The sequence below is a fragment of the Haliotis asinina genome, chromosome 2 (assembly GCF_037392515.1).
Source record: "Haliotis asinina isolate JCU_RB_2024 chromosome 2, JCU_Hal_asi_v2, whole genome shotgun sequence".
Lineage (NCBI taxonomy): Eukaryota > Metazoa > Mollusca > Gastropoda > Lepetellida > Haliotidae > Haliotis > Haliotis asinina.
The window spans coordinates 42,355,581-42,377,474 of record NC_090281.1 but is presented as its reverse complement, the minus strand read 5'-3'; the positions used below and the strand labels follow the sequence as shown (position 1 = coordinate 42,377,474).

The 21,894-nt window shown below is 40.7% G+C and overlaps 1 protein-coding gene across 1 annotated transcript; it reads right to left on the bottom strand.

Annotated features, from left to right (window-relative positions):
• Nucleotides 1-708: 708 nt before the first annotated feature.
• LOC137273725 (transcription initiation factor IIB-like) lies at nucleotides 709-21,731 on the bottom strand. Its single transcript, XM_067806534.1, has 10 exons — nucleotides 21,483-21,731; nucleotides 10,047-10,154; nucleotides 9,798-9,879; nucleotides 8,835-8,945; nucleotides 8,122-8,208; nucleotides 7,632-7,761; nucleotides 6,756-6,865; nucleotides 6,203-6,297; nucleotides 5,329-5,405; nucleotides 709-4,811 (listed from the first exon to the last, which is right to left on the bottom strand). Exons 1-10 carry the CDS (start codon nucleotides 21,536-21,538, stop codon nucleotides 4,678-4,680), a joined length of 990 nt encoding a protein of 329 aa, XP_067662635.1. The 5' UTR covers nucleotides 21,539-21,731; the 3' UTR covers nucleotides 709-4,677.
• Nucleotides 21,732-21,894: the final 163 nt, after the last annotated feature.

Genomic DNA, 21,894 nt, shown 5'->3' with positions numbered 1-21,894 from the left:
GACATGACATAAAAATTACAGTTTTAAAGTTATGTATTTTAGCAGATAAAATTAGTACTTTAATGATACACTCTTTTCAAAACGTGGTTTGCAAACCTGCAACACCCCCTCGCATGCATCATGCTGTTTTCACGAGTCGCCTTATTGTTGACAATAAATGCGAACCTAATCATTGTGCATGCGCAAGGAGCGAGGCGCAGCATAGTTGTTTCACCGGAAATGGGGTGAAACGATATCGGGTGGCCTTTCTTTCATCGCGATATTTTTCAACGTCCTATGTTGAATTTATTTTATTATATTATATTTATTTTTTGATAATCTGTTACTTTAAGTTCACACCAAATGGTATCAGAATCTGCAAAGTTCTCTTTAGCGTTACGTGTGAGCTTGAACATCTTCAAAATATTTAAACATACATCACAGGATTAATATTCAGTTTAAATATTTATTTACAAAATTACAAAGTCGTGTATCATGAATGTTTTACGACATATCATACGACGCTTGATTCCAACATTTCATCATGCCATCGGATTTCCTGTCCTCACGTTGACGACAGATCTGTTGGTAGAGTGTATCTGCTGCATGTCCCCCTCCTCTCCCTCCCCCTCCTCTCACACACACTCACACAGACACACGCCTAGCAGCTAGAACATATGACAATCACACCTAATTAAATAACATGTTCAGGCATTGTCACAATAGTGCTGAGTGTAAATATTTTATTTCAAATATTTACAGTAACAACAACAAACATGTTAATAAAACATTTATACAAGATCTAATAAGTTCAATGTTTGCTTTGATCATGTACATAAATAGTACATGTTCCACGGCATAGAAGCTGAACTTTCACTCCCAAATAGACTTAAAATCATTGTTTTGCCTTGAGGTGCATATGATCCTGATAATGTAGTTGTGTTCTGTGTGACAATATGGTAAACCTTAAACACAGCTTCCAACTATGTGACTTAATTTGCAATTTGCTATCATACTACATATCCCGTGAAACATGAAGTAGAGATATGAACAAAAGGACATGTAATACAAAATGGCATAGGAATGCAACTGAGATTGTATCTGTACAACGATACTATTCTTACAGTATGTTGGAAGAAGGTATGTTGACAAGGCTCAACAGCACAGTACAACACAATAGCATGTGTGAGCATAACAAGATACAGCATGTTACAATGCAACATAATTGAGGGGCACATGTTGCCTAAGGCAGTCTGATGTTCAGACTGGCATTGCAGTAGTTACGTGAGTGGTGGAGTAAGCTAGTGGTTAAAGTGCTCTCACATCACACCAAAGACCAGGGTCTCATTCCTAGTCATTCTTACAGTGTGTGAAGCCCGTTTGTGGTATAATCTGCAGTGACATTGATGGAATATTGCAGAAAAGCAGTGCAAAACCAAGCTAACTGTAGATTCACTGCAGTCACTGTTTTGTCATGGTTGTCTCCACCATAGAACAGCAGGTGTGGTCCATTTGTTACACTAGCATCTGTTCACTTCCTGCAACGTGGGGTTGACACTACATGATGAAACTGATACTCTGTTATAACAGCATTAAACCAAACTTATGCGTTCGAAAGACAATAGAGTATGTTGTCACTGAACATCTTGACCATGCACAAGAGTTGAACTCCTATACAATAAAGCTTGCTGCAGTACAACAGAATGTAGCAAGTCGTAAAGCCCAGAGGGACATGCTTTAGTACAATGTGCACAATGAAGGACGTCATAGTACAACGTAACTCAGCACTGATTACAAGGATACATCAATGAACCACAAACAACACAAAATACACCAAAAGACTACACAGAAAACAGCAGAGAGCATTGAGATGACAGAGGTTGCCCAGTTGTGTCAATAATGAAAATAATGCTAATTATTGTGCCTTGAATCAAATGTGATGTCGCACTCTGGCATTACATTACTACCATGATGGAACTGTACGTTCAAAGCTGCTACTAAGCATGGCCATGTAAGTCCGCACAGACTCAGATACCCATTTTAAACACCTGGGTGGACTGTGTGCAATGTTGACGAAGCGCCTTGTCCAGGGACATAACACATTATGAGACCCAGGGAGGCCAGCATGCTAACCACTACATCACAGTGATGATGTACGAGGGGATGTCAATAAGTTTTGAGCCTTGCATAGAAAAACACAAAATATTATTTATTTTTCAATATAGTCCCCTTGTGAGTCAAAACACTTGTTCCATCCTTTCTGCCAGCCGCTGATGCCATCTCTGTAGAAGGCGCCATTTTGGTCCTCAAACCAAGCCTCAGTAGCAGCAATAAGCTCATTATCATCCTGAAATCTACGTCCATGCAAGTGTTCCTTGAGATTTGGGAACAGATGGTAATCACTTGGTGTCAGGTCTGGAGAGTAAGGGGGATGCAGCAAGATTTCGTACCCACATTCCTGGACAGCAGCGGCTGCAACGCGAGAGGTGTGTACCGGAACTTTGTCTTGATGTAGAAGAATACCACGTCTGATCTTGCCCCGGTGCTTCTCCTTGATTGACTGTCGCACTTGCCTCAACAAGTTAGCGTAATATTCCTCATTCATTGTTCTTCCTTTTGGGAAGTAATCTATGTGGATGACGCCTTTGCTATCCCAGAAGACTGTCGCCATTACCTTCTGCACTGATCTGGAGGCTTTGAACTTTTTGGTCCTGGGAGAAGTGACAAGTTTCCATTCCATGGATTCTTGTTTGCTCTCAGGATCATAGTGGTGGATCCAGGTTTCATCACAGGTTACTAGCCTAAAGTGAAAATCTTCTGGATTCTTGTTGTATCTGGTTAGCATGGAGTTGCTTATGGTGACCCTTTCATTTCATCTGTAAGCATTCTTGGCACCTATCTTGCGCACTCCTTAGACATGACGAGATGTTCATGAAGAATTGTCTCGATGGATCCGTGTGAAATGCCTGTGGTCTCCTCTAACTCGTGGAGTGTGATTCGGCGATTTTCCAGCACAAGTCTATGCACTCTGTCAATGTTTTCCTGACTAGTGCTTGTTGTTGGGCGGCCTGGACGGGGTCATCTTCAAGATGCTTTCTACCATGCTTAAATTCATTGACCCATCGTTTGATGGTAGCAGATGAGGGGGACGACTTCCCATAAATTGCTGAAAGCCTTTCTTCAATGTTCTTCACCGAGTTTCCTTCAAGAGCTAAAAACTTAATTACTACTCTATACTCAATTTTATTCATTTTCACTGCTGTGAGGGGGGTCTCTTTCTGTCAATGTCAGCTGTTCAATAACTTCTGAGAGTAGGATACCAAAACTTAAATATCACATCAGCTACACCCCAAGGTTCAATGTCGTACCATAGGCTGTGACACCTGGGTATGAAAAATGCTCAAGGCTCAAACCTTATTGACATCCCCTCGTACCTACACTAGAGACTGGGATATTTATGCACGTGTAAAACTAAAAGCATCTTAACCTCAGTAAGGAAAAATAACTTGCAGTATTCCAGGGAGGTGCATAACCTCATCAATTCAACAGAATAACAGAAACATACCATGTTGGTACATCTCATGCTGCTTTCTTTGGTATTATATCCAGGTAGATCTGGATGCCGTTGTACAAACCAGCCTTACAGCTACGACTGTTGTAAGCCCATTTTAAAGTATATAAATTACGATCTCATTAAGACTCCTTCTCTTTGTACAATGGCACCCTGGTTGATATGATGGCAAAGGCATACGGGTCATATCCCTCTATCATATATAGTGGTGACCAAGCCTTTTAATTGATGTCAATATAAGACTTTCATCGCTTTCAACAGAGCCTGCAACCAGTTAAATTTCTGGGACCCAGAGCTCCTTAATATGGGATCCTTCTTTCCATCCTGTATGTTTAAATACGCTCAAACCACAGGGCTCCCATACCCCTACAGCGTGATGTGTATTCCACCACAAGCCTTCCCTTCCCACACACATTTACATATGTAAATTCAGTTATCTGCTATACCCCCACAGCTTGATTCACCTCTGATCAGTTAACTACCATACCACAAACAGCCTGACATATTAAATCATTCAGCAACTATATCCCATCGCCTGATGTGCCTAGACAACCCTGCCTCCTTACTTTAACATCAAACAATCGACACAACACACATGAACACGGAAGAGCCTTTCAGTAGCTGATCATACTGGATATGTTCAAGTGATAATAGAAAATAAATCCAGTACTACTGTGAGCTGCAATGCCTTCAAATGAGGCATGTCACTTCTTGATCCAGTCAGTCCTCCATGGAGGGCACATGACATAGCAGTAGGACAATCTCCTACATGTTGACCAGATTGCAGGACATGTTTGGAAACAAGTTTCTGTGGCTGTCGAGACATGAACTGCATGAAGACAATATGAAAACATGTTGTGATATTTGTGCCACTTTCTCTCAAGTTTCTACTCTCCACTTGCATCCAGTGTCTTCAGCTTCAAGCATTTGGGAATGTGTAAGTGGCGTTCATGAGAATGTTCATATCATGTGTCTGTTCATGTGTCTGTTCACATGCTATATGTCTGTTCATATCACTTTCGCTGTTCCATGTATATCACTCTGTCTGTTGAAGTGTCTCTTCATGTACCTGTTCCTGAGTCTTCATCTATTCATGTGTCTGCACCTTTGCAGCTCTACCCAGTAGATTACTGCATGGGCAGCTGTTCTATTGGTGTTGCAAACTTAAAGTCGTCTGGGAACAGCTGAAGTGCTTTAGGGTACATAAGCTTGTACGATTGGCGGATGGTCACCTCCGCCACACCAGCAATATCTCCAATTTCTGGAAACAAAAGACCACACATTTTCTGAATGGACTAAATGAGCAATTTTCTATAACAAATTAGAACATACGAGAGAGATCAATTGGAATGACATCTGCCCCATCAGCATCCAGTAGCAAAGAGACATGTCTTTCAGAATTTGTTAGACAAAAGTAATTTGTTACTAGACAGCAGCAAGAGCAAGAGCACTGATTTGGGAGACAATACCGTGTCAACCAAATCAGCAAGCATGACTACCCAATCCTGTTTGTTGCCTCTTAGAACAAGCAAGGCTTGCTGAAAATCAGTTCTATCCCCGATCTTCATCGATCCACAAATGGCTGTGAGGTTGAAAAATGATTTGAGAACGTCTTGGGTTGTATGTGGGTTACAGTGAAATCATGCAACATCACAACTCCACTATCATCTGGGTGACAGGAGGCAACATTAATGCTTCCAAGTACTATCAAGTTTTCCCAGAATGTTAATGTCAATCTTTAATATCGAGCACCACAGAATCAGAGACCATCCACCTACCCTTCTGAGACTTCTTGTCACTGGAGGCTTGTGACGCCATGTAGATGGCTGCTGCAGCCACTGAGATGGGGCTCCGTCTGGAACAACAAAAACACTTCAACATAACTCATCTGGTTGAAGTTCCAGATAAATCTACACATATCATATACAGTCTGGTACTACCTGCAGCTGATATGGTTACAACTATACTCATTGGCATCTGAGTGTGCAAAACTCAAGGTAATAATATGTCATCATGGTGACAGCATGTGAGGTGCTTTCTCTCATCATGGTGATAATGTTGTACATTTTCTCTCATGAAGGTGACAATGTCCTGTGTTTTCTCTCACCATAGTGAGAATATGTCATCTGTTTTGTGGTTATAACTGATCACAGTAATATGTGAGATGTCTTTTGAGGGATCGCAGAAATAGTATGTCATGTGTTTTCTTATTGATCAAGGAAGCATGTTTTGATCTTTTCTTTAAAACTCTTATTATTGTTGGTATTTATAGTAAGTAGAAAGAGCATAACACATACAGAACTGGATGGTGTGTGACCATCATCAGTGTATCCAGTGTTTGGTTTGGTTGTTGTTCAATGCCACACTAAGGTGACAGACAGTAAATAATCAAGTCTGGACTAGACAATCCAGTAATCAAGAACGCAGTGATCAATCTACGCAATTGGGATATGATGACATGTGCCAGCCAAATCAGCAGGCCTGATATCTTCCCCCAGCCCCCAACCCCCTCTTGGGACAACCTTAGCATGGGATACTGAATATAAATTCTAATCCATATCTTCACAGGTCTTGTATTATGTGGAATGAGGACAACACAAGCAGACATGGGTGAAGTGTGCTCCCCCTGTCACCGTTTCCCATATTACTGACCCCGGCACTAGATCCATGTCCACAGCCTTGCGGGCAATATATGTTGCCCCCTTCTGCACCGAGGAAGGCAGCTGTAGGTTGGAGCAGAACCGGGACTGAAACACACAAAACACACATCACAGATCAACTAACCACATCTATACCGACATCAAATCACATAACCAGTGCTTCATATACTGGTACTGGTACTGGTACTGGTACTTAGCTCTGTACTGAGCTATGACCTGAAATCACTGATTATCCACCTGCTTCTGCAACCCGTGTTTGGCAGTAGTGTTTTCATCATATCAATCTTTCTAATCATCTCTCAACAGCATCTTGAACATTTTGTGAAATATATCCTGATTTCATCCTTCATATATCTGGACAGCAAAGATTTGGTTGGATTCATAGGACAATGAATCCGACACCTTAGTTTCAATTTCCGATAACCAAAACCTGAATCGTGAATCGTTGCAGCCCTATTCTACTTGCAACATACTGACACAATGAGCTTCCATCCCTGATGCTTATAACTGTTTTCTCCAAGGGCCAGTTATCTCCCTTGACTCACCATGAAGTCTCCCGTCGTGATGAGCTCCACGTTTGTCTCAAGGGTCTTCAGGATCAGCTTGAACACCCGACCAATTTCCTTCTTGGATATTTTGGATACAGCACAGATCTCTGAAAAACGAGTACACTATTTTTTTCACTTTTTTAATTTTACACTGAATCAGAAAGATGGTAAAGTGTGTGTCAGGTTATGAAGAGAGCAAATATTTTGAGCATTTTAAGCTAAATGCAATTAGAAAATAATGAATACCTTGCTTAAATGTTAGCATAACATTATCCTAATCCAAGAGTTTTGTCGAAACCTTTATTCTGAACAGGATGGTGTGGACTGCAAGGCATAGAAATATTTTCCTAACAAGCTGTTTGCACATCATATGGTTCCAAGGTTCCACTACAGTTTGCGAGAACAAAGACGTCAACAATGAGCCATTTAATAGTAATATAACAGACATAAAATAACTACACCAGCAAATTCTCACAGTAGGAACATAAACCAGAGCATGTTGAATGACACCAGAAACATGAACCAGAGTGTGTTAATCATGAACATGAACCAGTATGTTGATGACTGTAGCAACACTAACCACACTATGTTTATATGGCTATGAAGATTCAAACAAATTATGTCTATTATTCAACTAAATATGGTGAATTTTGTGAAAAGACACCAAAGCTTCATGGGCTAAATAGACTGAGAGGACATTAAGACAACAAAACAACAGTCATGTACTCATAAGAATCTCATCAGTATATTTCCAGTAGGAAGAATTAATGTGAACTAAATACACATCTCACATAGAAAATTATGGAAAGACAAATCATCCAATGTACTGTCTAGTGCTACCATTACCAATCTACACCATCTTGAACTAATTACCTTTAAATGTTCTGGGCACCCCTTCCTGTCGACACGCTATGTACATACAGGCAGAAGCAATGGCATCATTGCTGCGGCCCTTCAAGGACTTGCCCTCGTGCACCTGTTTGAACAGTGTGTTGCCTCGATCCTAGAGAAGAATACAAAGGATCATAGTGAGTTGTGATCAGTATTCTACAACACAACCTGGCCAGCTAGTAGACACAACAAGGAGAACTGGACTGTGTATATCCAGAATCTGGTCCAGAATCACTGCATATGAATATTTTCCATGACATTTGGCATGGCTACGGAAGTCTCTTAGGTCATTTGTCTTTATATTTTGTTTTCTTATTCCAAGATACTCAGTACTTGGCTAAATATTCAAGAACCTCTGTGACAGGGAAAAAGAAAATTACTAATTAGCACAATAAAAACAAGAGTTATAAGTGAGTTTCTGGGAATTTCCCAGTTAAAAGGATTGACACAGCTAATCCACTTAGTGACTTACAGCTATCATCTTGGGTAGGTTGAGTCTGTCAGCCATTTGGTTGATCTCACGGAATGCATTTAGCAAGGCTCGGTCAGAACTGTTCATCTGATCAACACACAAGATACACTCAATTTGTTTCAACACAACAAACTACCATTGTTAACATATACACCATAATGTATTGTCCGATGCCAACATCAGAACTGGCCATGACAAAGAAAGTGAGTGAGTGAGTGAGTGAGTGAGTGAGCGAGCAAACACCAATCAAACACTTTTCTGTCTACAGACAAGCCAGTAAAACTACAAAGAACATGGTCCTGAACCAGTGTATGATTTAATTTTGAAAAGTCACAGGCCAGGAAGGTTAATTAAGTAAGAATGTTGTCAGCACACATCGTATTTCACTGGCCCTGCAATATACAGTGGAAGCCCTGTCAACCGACAGCCCTCCAATCCTGCATGCTCTCAATATTGGCACTAGAATTTGGTCCTGGCAGAATCTAATTAATTTCTGGCATCAGTCCATTCCGTATTTCAGTACAACAGAGAACTCCCAAATGACTATATGCACAGTAATTTGTACTACTGGTTGTTCACAATAAGTGTGCATTTGGTTAGTGGGCAAGCAGCCAGTCCAAAATGCACCCTTATCAAATCATTGACTGACTGTAACCTTCTCTCACTAGTGTGAGAACAGCCCAGTTTCATGTTTGCCCAACACTGGCACCTACTGTTCTCCTGTTCCTGTACATAGGCTTGCCGAACTCATCCACCATGTCCTTCCCTCCTCCTGGCACAGCTGCAATCATAGTGGACAGGTCACCTCCATCCAGTAGGCTGTTCTGGAACACACACACAAACAAAACAACCGGCTATAGTTGATGCCTGATAAGGTAACCATGTGTCCCATAGGTTGTCATGGTGAGGCATATTAACTATAATAAGAAACAAACTTTGGATTGGTTATTTATTAAGGGTACAGGTGCATTGGGGTTAAGGGTGTCTGTGCACACTCACATTTGAATGAGCGAGTATACTTTTATGGTGTTTTTAGCTTTATTCCAGCAATATCATGGCTTGGGACACTAGAAATGGACTTCACATGTTGGATCCATGTGGAAAAGTGAACCCAGATCTTTGGTGCTTTAACCACTAAGCTAGCCCATCACCTGCACTCACAAGCACAGGCATGAGGCCAAAAAATGCTAAAACATGACAAGGAAAAAAACCAGAATGAGAGAAACAGTTGAGGTTTCAGACACACCAATAACAGAACTCTCCTAAGGGTATCCTAGCACCTTCATATGTTGCATGCCTGAGGCTAAATAAAAAAAAGTGAAATGTTTCTCGGGCATGACTTGGCCAATCATCCATTTGTCCACTATAAGAATGTGTGTCTGTAAGAACGAGCGTGACTGAACCTACAACTCATTAACACAAGCTAATCTTCCCAAGCTGTATTTCAGAAAGAAAAAAGAAAAATGTGTTCCTCTCATGTCGCTTTTTTTCTCTCAAAATTTAAAAAATAATTCTGACCAACACTTGTCACTTTTGAAAAAAAAATGTCCAAGAAACATTTAAATTTATGTTATACCGTCTGAGTAGTACTGAGAAGTAATGGCTACACCCCAGGTCACTGCCTATAGAATCATGCAAAACCAAATCAGTAAGACCCTAGAGAGAGAAATACTTACTTCTGCTGCCCCAACTCGAGAGGCATCTTTTGTATTTTTGTCATTGCTGAAGGTTCTCCACTCAGATCCAACATCTATCACCCTGAAAAACAATATCAACATTTATCACGCTGAAAAAAGAAAAACATCTATCACCCTGACACAATACCAACATCTATCACTCTGAAACACAATATGAGCATCTATCACCCTGAAACACAATACCAGCAAAGATCACTCTGAAATGTCCAGCAGGGAGTGTACACTCACCTGTCTCCCACCACCAGGCCACATTCCTGACAGATCATATCTCCAGCATGGTAGTCTTCAATCAGGGCAGCATCTGGGTGTTCACGACAATACACCTGGGCAGAAGATCTAAACAAAAAACATTCACGTCAAAGAAGTTTCAGGTACAAGACACAGGGATGCAACATAAAGGAACAATTATATTTTGGCATCGTCTATATAATCTTTATTGGTAAGATCTTATAGTCACACAGCAAACTTGAAATTCCTTGGAAAGCACTGATACGAGGGTTGGCTGAAAAGTTCTCAGCCTGAGTGGTTTTTCCCCACCAGGTAGAGACAGGTGTTTGCCACCAATGAGCACAATCATTTAGTGAATCATAGACAGAAGAACTACAAACGTACTAATAGTTTTATCTCAACTAAAGCTCTTTTGGTAAACCTACCCTCTGAAATCATCAGAAATGGACAAAACTGAATACAGGGCAGTCATCAAGTACAAAAGAAAGGGATGTCCCCAACACAGATACATGCTGACATGGTCTCCACTCTAGGGGATGATGCTCCTTCATTTTCCACAGTAAAGAAGTGGGCTGCAGAATTTAAGCGTGGCAGACAAAGCCTTGATGATGACCCACGCTCAGGAAGGCCTTCAACAGCAACCACTCCAGAAAACATCACGCGAGTACTCGATATGTTGATGGATGATGGACGATTGACTACTCGACATATTGCTAGTGTAGTGGGCATCTCTCATGAGAGGGTTGAGCATATTATCACCAACGAATTAGGAATGACTAAAGTTTCTGCAAGATGGGTGCCAAAGCTCTTGATAGCAGAACAGAAACGTGTCAGGTTCCAGACGTCCCTTGACAATTTGCGTCGTTTTGAAGCAGATCCCGATGATTTTGTGGCACGATTTGTAAACATGGATGAGACCTGGATACATCACTTTCAACCAGAAACAAAACTACAAAACAGTGGACGCATCCTGATTCACCAGCTCCGAAGAAAGCCAAGTCTGTTCCTTCAGCTGGAAAGGTGATGGCATCAGTCTTTTGGGATTCCAGGGGTATTCTGCTCATTGATTATCTTGAAAAAGCTCAAACTTTCAACGGCAGATACTATGCTGATCTACTGAACCAGTTGTGAGAAGCAATCAAAGCCAAACGACGAGGGATGATCGCTAAAGGTGTCCTCTTCCACCAAGACAATACGCCTGTTCACAAATCTGTGGTGGCCATGTCAACAATCCGCGACTGTGGCTTTGAACTCATTGACCATCCTCCTTATTCACCTGATTTGGCTCCTTCTGACTTCCACCTGTTCCCCAAAATGAAAAAGGAACTCGCCGGTCGCCATTTTGCAAGTAATGATGACATCATTTCAGCTGTGACTGATTTTTTTTAGGGTAGCTGAAGAAGATTTCTCCCTGACCGGGATTCGGGCCTTGCAGCATTGCTGGCAAAAGTGTGGGAACTTGGAAGGGGACTATGTAGAAAAATAAATTACAAACGTGGACTTTGTAACTTTTTTTCACATTGAGGCTTAGAACTTTTCAGCCAACCCTCGTATCATAGTTTTACAAACTATCACTGACACTGTGGCAGGATGAAAATTCTGCAGATATATTGAGAGTGAGTGAATGACTATGAAATTTTCTGAATAAAATTGATATTTTATACTTAACCTGACTCATGCTAATGGCTTATCTCCTCTTCCCTGGTGAAGGTAGTGGAACGCCTGAAATCCCTTAAAGTTCCCTTCTAGAAAGAAGCGGATGTAAAGCACACTCACCTCCCCTTTCCCGTGCTCTAGGCCACATGACTGGCCATGCTTGTTACTCTCTCCTTGTATATCGCCCGACACGCGAATATAGGAATTCAGCGTGTCTGTGCAGAGCAGCTGGGAGGGCTTTTGTCATGAGTCAGAATAAGAATAAAATATCAATTACATTAAGAAAATTACATATTTTTCCTTATCCTGACTCATGGTAATTGCTTACAGAATCTGACGGAAACAGTGGTGGGTCAGGCCACGCTGGATTCTGCTGGCTGTCAAAAATACATCCAATAATTTTGTCCCACCCAAACGGGAACTTGTAATGGCAATAATATGGTCCTGCTCTTCTAATATCCATTGTAGATTCTGGGGAGATCACATCCAGTCGAGCTTGTCTTCAGCCGAAGATTTCATTGACTGGGATGTGTGACAAGTCACATCAAAACGAACTAGCGTCCCTCTAGTTTCTGATGCAACTAATTGTCAGGATATTGAAATCAAGACTAGTTGTGCCCCTTCTTCATGTACAAGTATCTACATTATGAGTACAGGGTCCTAATCACTCATGCTAGTCTGTTTAAGATGCAAGCATGGACTTTCCACCATTACACTCCGCAGAGCGTCTGGCTTCCACAAGTCACGTGATAAAACTGGTGAGTGAACTCAATGTGATCGGGGAACTGTTAGTTGTTGAGCAACGACAAGTGGCCCAAACTGACAGATACCAGAGACGTCCTCCGTCGCTATGTCTCGTAGACAATGGTTGGCAAACACCCTGTTTGACTTCCAAAAGCAGCCCTCCACTATAGTTGATAGCGAGCAGTTCCCATGTAGTGCTAGTGTAGAGACCAAAGCTCTAACTTCGTGCGGCTTGAAGGCTCGTGGAGGATCCAATCCTGCTGCTTTATAGGTCCTCAATATAACAGCTCTGATCCACACTGAGATAGTGTTGCGGGATACTTCCGTAGGTGTCTCAGTGGTTATAGGGATAAACAGACGCATGAACCGTTGGCTTCTAGACTTAGTACGTGCAATGAATATCTTCAAGGTTCTCACTGAACATAACGATAAATCTTGAGTATCCTGTGGTCCTACTATTGAAGATAATGCCGGTATGTGAAATTGCCTAAACGGTTGACCTGGCAATTGATTTTTCGCAATAAAATCTCATTGTACACCCAGATGGGCTGTCTGTTGATCAAAACTTGTGCAGCTAAAGTCTAGAGCATGAATTTCTGACATTTGTGCAGCTGTAGCTAAGTCAACTTAAAATAGTGTCTTCTGAGTTAGCAGTTCGATTGAGGTGAGATGTTGAAGTACAATGTTTAGATCCCATGCTGGAGCTCTAAATCTACGTTGCTGATCTTCCAATTTGAAAGAGCATAGTAAGGCAAGTAACTTAGGTACTTTAGTTAACTTGGTTCCTGTTTCCATGGTGACGACGATGTCAAACCTTTCAGACCTCTGGACTGTCGTAGGTGACATAGATATTTTGCTGTCTGCGGATATGTAGCCTTCATCGCTGTGAAACCTTTCTTCTTGGCGTATGTCTCAAACCGCTTCCATTTGTCATCATAAAGGGTGCAAGTAGATTTCTGCTTTAGGTGCTCTCGCCGATTATCCTCTGTGTTTTAAACTCTTTTTAATATGGTCCACTCATGAAGTCGGAATACAGATGGGTTTCCGTGCGCCTGTTTTGTGTGCGGGTGAACGAGAAGATTTTTCCAGTCTGGTAGTTGCAGTACTGGTTGTCTTAACTCTTCTATGAGTGTTGGAAACCAGTGTCTTGTTGGCCTCTTGGTCTGTTTTATTTTCTCAATGACTTTTGGTAGCAGCACTGGAGGGGGAAATCTGAATGCGTTTAGTCCTTGCCATGGGATGCTGAGAGCGTCTGTTGCCCAGGCTAATGGATCCGGTACTGGTGATACAAAAAGTTGTTTGTTTGTTGAACCTTGTTGCAAAATAAGTCTATTTGTGGCAATCCAAATGTCTGGCTGATTAGTTGAAATGCCTCCCGATGCAGCATCCACTCTGTTGGTGATGGACGACGAGGACAAGACAAGGCATCTGCCATAATGTTGCAAGCTCCCGGTATGTGACACGCTTTTATTTGGAGATTCACACTGTCAACTAGATCGAAGAGTTGAAATGTCAGGTGTAGAAGAGATGGTGATCTCGTTGACCCGTTTGTTTATGTAAAAGGCCACTGTTGAGTTGTCTGTGTGTATTATCTGTAGTTTGTCTTTCAACATTGTCGCCCATCACCTGTCTTTCAACATTGTCGCCCAGTGATGGATCGCACGAATGACCGCTTTCATCTCAAACTGGTTGATATGAAGAGCTTGCTCTCCTTTGATCCACATCCCTGCTGCTACTTTGTTGTTTCGATGGGCTCCCCATACTTGCATCGATACATCTAAGTAGAGATGGTTGTTGAATGCCGGCTCTATCATATAAGTCCCTGCGCAAACGTTTGATCGGCGAGTTCACCAAAGTAAAACAGGCTTCAGGTTGTTTGGGAGCAGAATCTGATCTCTATTGTTGAGATGAAGATTCAAGAAATGTAACGGACGTAGCTGGTCATGTCTTGTGCTGACATGAGGAGACCTAATAGACACTGCCATTGTCGAAGTGTCTGTGGAGAGAGTAGAGCCTGCTTTATCATGTCTTGAATCTTGACCCACCGGTCATCTGGGACGACAATCTGATTTGATGTTGTGATGAAACGAATCCCGAGGAAATTGAGATCTCGTTGAGGTTCTAACTTCATGTGGTTTACTAACCACCCCAGATGTGTTAGTAGCCTGATGGTGAAATCTAACTGTAGTCTGAGTTGACTTTTCTTTTGATGCGATTACATGCCATCATCCAGATAAAAGGCAATACGTAACCCCCTCAGGTGTAGATAGTTGACTATGGGCTTGGTTAGCCGTGTAAACAGCCATGGAGCTGAAGATATTCCAAACGGTAGGACTTTCCATTGGTAGTGTTGACTGTTGAAAAGGAAGTGCACATATTTCCTGGACTCTTGATGTATCGGGATGTGCAGGTATGCATCTTGTAAATCAATGCTGGCAAGATAATCTCCTGAACGAATAAGGAGTCTTAGTTGAGGCATATGTATCATCTTGAAAAGCTCTGGTTTTTTAAGGAAGGTCTTGTTGAAAACCTTCATGTTGTCTATAAGTCGAAATTTCTCTTAGGTACCAGGAAGATTGGGGAATAGAAACAGGGTGTCAGACCTTCTACTGCTCCTTTCTTTAACAATGTTGCTATGGCATCGGGCAACTTGTCCAGTTGATGTGTTGCATAGATAAAAGGAGTTGGTGTTTTTGTGAGCGGTGGAATGGTTCCCAGTGAGATCTTGTAGCTTTCTCCAAGAATTTTCATGACTTAGTCATCTTTGCGGATTCTCCAATTTTCGCCTTACAATTGAAGGCATCCACCCACTTGAGAGGGTTGTACGGGAAGGGCTGGGAGTGGAAGACTCCAGTTGTTCCGAACCTGATCTTCAATAGCGTCCTCTTCTCCCACCCATAGACACACAGGTAGATGTCTGGGGGCGCTTGTGAACTGTTGCATGAAGGCGTCTAGGTCGAATTGCTGCAAAGTTTGTAGCGATGGTTGAGCGGTAAAGTTGCCTACTGTTGACGAAGTCTGCGTTGTCTGATGATTCTGCGTTGTCTGACGATTTTCCTCCGGGTTGAGAGGTGTAGAAGATGCCCTTGTCGTAGATCTAGATTATGTCATCCGATGACTGTGTTGGTTGATATCTACCTCGTCGTGTAGAATCAATGGCGGTTCGTTGAAGATAAGTCGTTCATGTCGTTCTCCAAACGATTTCTGCGATGATTTAGAAGAAGATAATTTCGTCTACGATGACCTAGACTTCTTCGGTTGAGACGGCCCTGCTTCTGAGGAAGATCTCTTCTGAGATACAGGGGACGACATGCCGGACCCCAGACATAGAGCCGGAGAAAAGCCTCACATTTCACTGGAATGAATCTCAGCAGACGTAGTTAACAAATTACCTGAATTTAAATCACTTGTTTTAGTCATGACTAATGCAAGCCGCCGTTGCTTGTCCCTGAGCAACGTCTGTAAACAGACCATGTATAGAGAGTAAATTCATAATCAGACAAATTAAATGAGGATCGACCGCTGACAGTCGTGATCTATATAGTAGACAGGATTTCATCAATTGGGACAAAGTCTCAAATGCAGAAATACATGCTTAATATTGACATAATTATGACAAATTTGATAACATATAATGCATATACAAATCCAAATACTGTATACGAGCAGAATCTAGCATAAAGACCAAAATAAAGAAAGAACTTATCGCCATATTGGGACCCTCAGGTACCTCCAGCCGCCCATGTTGGGTGATAAGGAGAGTGACAAGCGTGGCTGATCATGTGGCCTAGAGCATGGGAAAGGGGAAGCTACACATGGGTGAGTGTATTTTACCTCTGCTTCTTTCAGGAAGGGAACTTCAAGGGATTTCAGGTGTTCCACTACCTTCGCCAGGGAAGAGGAGATAAGCAATTGGCATGAGTCAGGATAAGAAAAAATAATGCTTTTTGCCACTTTTATCAATATTCCAGCAATATCATGGTGGGGTACACCAGAAATGGGCTTCACACAATGTTCCCATGAGGGGAATTGAACTCATGTCTTTGGCATGACAAGTGAACACTTTTACCACTAAACTAGCCGACTACTCCTCAAGAATCAGAACACAACTGTACTTTTCTCCAAGTCTTGGGTGTTTCAAATTGTTTCCTCAATGAATTAGTGCTAGTCACAGAATACAAAATGTGGGAATACTATGAATAACACAAAATCTCTTAACCATCATATTGATCATTTAATGGGGCAGTGTTCACAGTTCTGTGTGGTTTTAAAAGTACATAAAACAGTTTCAGAGTTTGATGACATTAGTGTTTGGAACATTGGTTTAAATTTATAATTAATGATTAGGTTGTTACTAAATTACAACTGATCTATCATGAAGAATAACTGGTTAGCGGTTTGTTAATGCACAAAAAAATAAAGAAAAAACGTGTAGTTCTTTTGTGTGTCTACAAATTACACAAAATGCATTTGCAAAGTATACATCTTTCAATGATCACTAGTATGTTAGGAACATGAATTCCTGGAGTCTCTAACATGATAAATTAAGATAAATTAAATCATGACAAGGAACAAGCTTGTAGTGCTTATGAAATGTTACATACAAATTCAACCTTGTGAAAAATGTTAAAGCAAACAAGTGTTCCAAAATATGATCGACTGCTTGGTCGTTTTCTCATTGTGACCAATCTACAATTATTTCAATTAGTCCAATCACCACAAAATGACATGCCTCCAGTTCAAGGTTTATTCAATTCTCAAAACAAATCAAGTCAACATGAAAAAGCTAGTAACTTAACCAGTATACAGATAAACGAAAAATCTAGATTACAAAATATTTCAGCTTTGGTTGGTTCAGGGATAATCTACTATAGGGATAGATCACTCGCTTGCTTTCTTTACCATTTGTACTAATTAATGTGCGCCTTGTTATGTTTCAACACACACAGTGACTTGGTTCATTCCAAGCGCAGCCAGTTTATTTTATCAGTGGAATTTTACCATGAATGAATTACAGTAAGAATTCAAATTAAAAATAAGAATTATAAGTGTGTATGAATGAAAGCAATAAAGAAAAAGAATAAAAGAATATAATACATAATGAATGAATGAATGAATGAATGAATGAATGAATGAATGAATGATACACAACAACCATCCCTCCCAAAACATGTTCAAGAACGCAAAACTATCACTAGAACACGTTAACATCAACTGTCCTTTTTAAAAAATCCACCTTGAAACATTTGTTTACATTAATAATTAATTCAGATATCTCATTGCATGTGGGGAATAACATGGACATTTACAAAATTTTAACTGACACTGTCACACACACCTCAAAAACAGAAGATTAAAAACTATCACAAGCGTTGCAAACATCTTTCCAGTTTGATCAAATAATGATATCAACAAGCAAGAAACTATAGAACTATAACAGTCAAAAATTATAATATCAGTGGCAGATCAGATAAGATCAGATCGGTGATGTGACATATTTTTACACACATCATAACCCCGAATCCTTATACATACATCTCATACATCTAGCGGTATTACACTAGTCTAATACTGCCATAAAAACATTACACTGCATTATCTTCCATGGGCGAGTAATAAACCCTAACAGTGTTTTTCAGTTATGAAACTATAACTATTATCTGCAAGCACCTTTCACCTGATAGTATATTCCCCTCATAAGAATTAAAGTGTGTGAGAAAGAAGTTTTTGAAGCAATAACTAGAAACACTCAAACAAGGCCGTGTAGTATTAAAATGCCGGATCAAGACAGATCAAGAGAAAAAAAACTTTCAACTAAAGGTATGTTTCCCTCCTAAAACTCAAACGAATGTGTGAAAGAAGTTTTTGAAGCAATAACTAGAAGCACTCAAACAATGGTGTGGGGTGTTTCAGTGGCAGATCAGAACAGATTGGCAGTATATCATATTTTACACACTCCTCAAATACACCCTAACAATATTTTTAAGTCATAAAACTATCACTATTACTTGCAAATACCTTTCAACTAAAGGCATATTTCCCTTCTAACAATTAAATGAAAGTGTGAAAGAAGTTTGCATCCACACAATTTTGCAGTGAATCAAGAATGAAAGCCAGTGAGCTATAACATGCTGACTTGAAACTTGAAACAAATCTACTGTACTAATACTGACACTAATAACCATTATTTGACTTAAACTGAAGTGACAAAATAGTTAACTTATCTTCTACACGTAGGTTTTCAGTTGTCACAACACTCACCCAATTTTTACCAGCTGGCTCAATCTTAAATACTAAGTTGCCACCACATTGGCTATACTGGTTACACAATGACCTGCAAACATATGTTAAGAGGCTTTTCGAAGCGTTACTGCTCCCCTTTGTTAGTCTCCCTGGTTGGTTGCATCGGTCAGATCCACTCTAGTCTTAGCAAGAGTTCCTTGGAGCTAGTCTAATTGCCTTTTTTCACATTATAACATCCAACACAGTTTATTAGAATTAATGTGTTATTCATCTGTTTTCTTTTGCATGAGTCAAGGCATTTTGAGCAAACAGTTGCCATTAAAACTTCTTATGTAAAACAATTTGTAGCATGCACTGAAACAGTAACATTACGCCTGCTTGAGCACTTGGAGAAAATGAAGAGAAATGTCCATTCTATGATATTCCTACTCCTGCACATCCTCGATACCTCCAGGGTATACGTTCCGATAAGTCTCCACTATACCCTGGACGCATCTACGGCTCTACCAGATAAATTTATTACCTCCCTTGACTGTCTTTTGATCCAATCAGGTGTCTATGCTGGGAAGTTGAGCAAACCAATCACAACTCACTTTCGTTTTTTTAATTATCTAAACGATTATACTTGGCAACAGAAACAATGCAGAGGTTATGTGTAAGCGATAGAAGGAGTTCTTGCATATGTTGTTTTAACGTTTCGGACCTGTCAATCCCCGGCATTCAACTGCATCATTAACACTAATTAATCAACCCACTCTGGCCCCCAGTCTCAATTTATCCACTCAACTCACCCTGGCTTCTGTCAACTCACCCTCTCTCCCCCCCCCCCCCCGCTGGCTTCAGTCCTTAATCAGCTTACCTCAACACTTCTCTAATGTATTGTTACCTCAAATAGTTATTGTTAATCCTGTTATTGTTGTATTGTCATCACATGCTCATCTCTGCTGTATATATATTGTACTCCCCCTGCCATTCCCCACACGCTTGAAAACGGTATAAGAATCTATACCGAAACGTCGCTACCCTGCAATAAAGAAGTTGATCATCCATAAAAATTCTTGTCATCTTTGTCAATTTGTTTGTATGATTTCCCTAAAATCTGAGTCGCACTGCGAGCAAACCTTCGCAGTTGCGACCGCTACCTTTGTTAACACTGGCAAGCTCAGTTATAATAGCGACCAAGCTGATTGGTTACTGTGAGAAGGCGGAGCCAGCAAAGGGAGGTAATACATTAGTGGAGACTTATCAGAACGTAGACCCTGGATATATCGAGGATGACTCCAGCAAGGTTATGGACCAGGTACTTTTTGACTAAATAGGCCGCGCAAAGCCGAGTAGGCTAGGGAAGTATTGGCTGTTGCCTCTTCTGGGTCGAATCTGTCACTGAGACAAACAGTTTTGCTCACCTACTGCTTTGCTCATACAAAATGTCATATGCAGACACAATCAGAGAAAGGAGTGTTGATTGTAATGGTGCTGGGAAAGTCCTAGAAACCTCAAGAGAAATATATATTGGACTATTTCATGTATTGTAGAGAGGTATGCTCTGCGATGGTTGCAAAGAATGGTTCGGACAGAACTGGAAGGGCTGGCTTGACAGTGGGAATTGACGAAAGTAAATCTGGGAAAAGTAAGTATCATAGGGGTAGGATGGTAGACGGTCAGTGGGTTTTGGGTGGTATTTGTAGGGAGACTAGAGAGTTCTTTCTTGTTCCTGTAGAGACACGTGACCAATGGACATTACTTGATATTATTTGTAGGAAACTGGTAGGGGTAGTCCTATTGTTATGGACTGTGGGAAGGCTTACGACGGACTGTCTGACCTGGGTTATACCCATAGAACAGTGAACCATTCAAAAAACTTTAAAGGTAAGTGTATGCAGTATAGTATTTCAGCGCAAATTATTTGCAAATAATCCACTATTCCCAGTAATGATTATTTGTATTTAGTACCAAATACATATATCTATATATATAGGGCCATCTCCTATTCTTGCGGTAAACACATTTTCTGCCGAGGTCGCCGATGTGTGATACTTAGCGGTTGTTTACATTATTTATTGACCAGTAAGTAGGAATTAAGTGGCCCAAGTCTGTGAATTATCAAAATTGTGCACTGTAATGAATATTCATGAGTTTTAACCAACTCGGAAAAATCGTAAATCGCCTTTCCCGATAAGATTCCCCTTCCTTACACGTAATAACGTTACTTTCTCGTTGTACCGCGAGAATAGGAGACGCCTCGAAAAGTCGGCGGTATACAACCAAATGAGATAATACACTTGATGGATCAAGCAGTTAATTGATGCAGATGTTAGAGGGGGAATCTCTTCATTTAAAGACAACAAGCCTACATACGAAAAGAACTGTTTATATTATTTTTTCAGCTGATATTCGCAAGTAGCGCGAGAATAGGAGACGCCAGTATACTTATCAAATGACATTTACCTCATTATAACTAACTGTATTCATCGAAAACGAAAACCAAAATTCGTGTAAGTGGTTTTGACATTAGAATGGCCACTATGGTTTCAATTTCCATACAACATTTCGGGAGCCTTGTACCTTAGAATATTCGGCGGGACAGCACAAAGGAGATGACTGTGAACGAATACCGAACAATCCGTTCTATCTCAGTTCGAGCGCGTTCAGATTACCACCTATTGCTATGAATTTGGTCATAATTTACTTCCTAGAATCTATGTGATCAGAAAAACCGACAGATATTTAAAATCTTGTGTAACAAGGACAAAACACCGAAGTATACTGACTCCCATGACACCATATCCTTACCCTTTGCCGGCCATGTTGATTTGATGATTTACAAGGGAATCCGAGCCTCTTATCATTCCATGTTTGACTGCGGAGGGTGAGTAACCGCAGGTCACATGCCTTCTAAGAACGCAAGGAGGGCATGTTAGGGCGATGTTGAAGTAATGTTTTAAGTATATGTTTTAGATAAGTTTCATCGTCAATGTGTGATACGTAGTTCAAATTAGCGGCTATTTGCAACACGTTTAATTCTTCAACACCCCTTATCGCGAATAAGCATGCCCCACAACGATTTGGGTATTTCCTAGTGCTGACGTCACGATACATTTATCAGGACAACTATTATCAAGTCTCAGTTGTTTTCTGTTATTAAATACACAAAAATGTACGTTAAGACGAATATGTTAGGAGACATGCACACTCTGTATAGTGT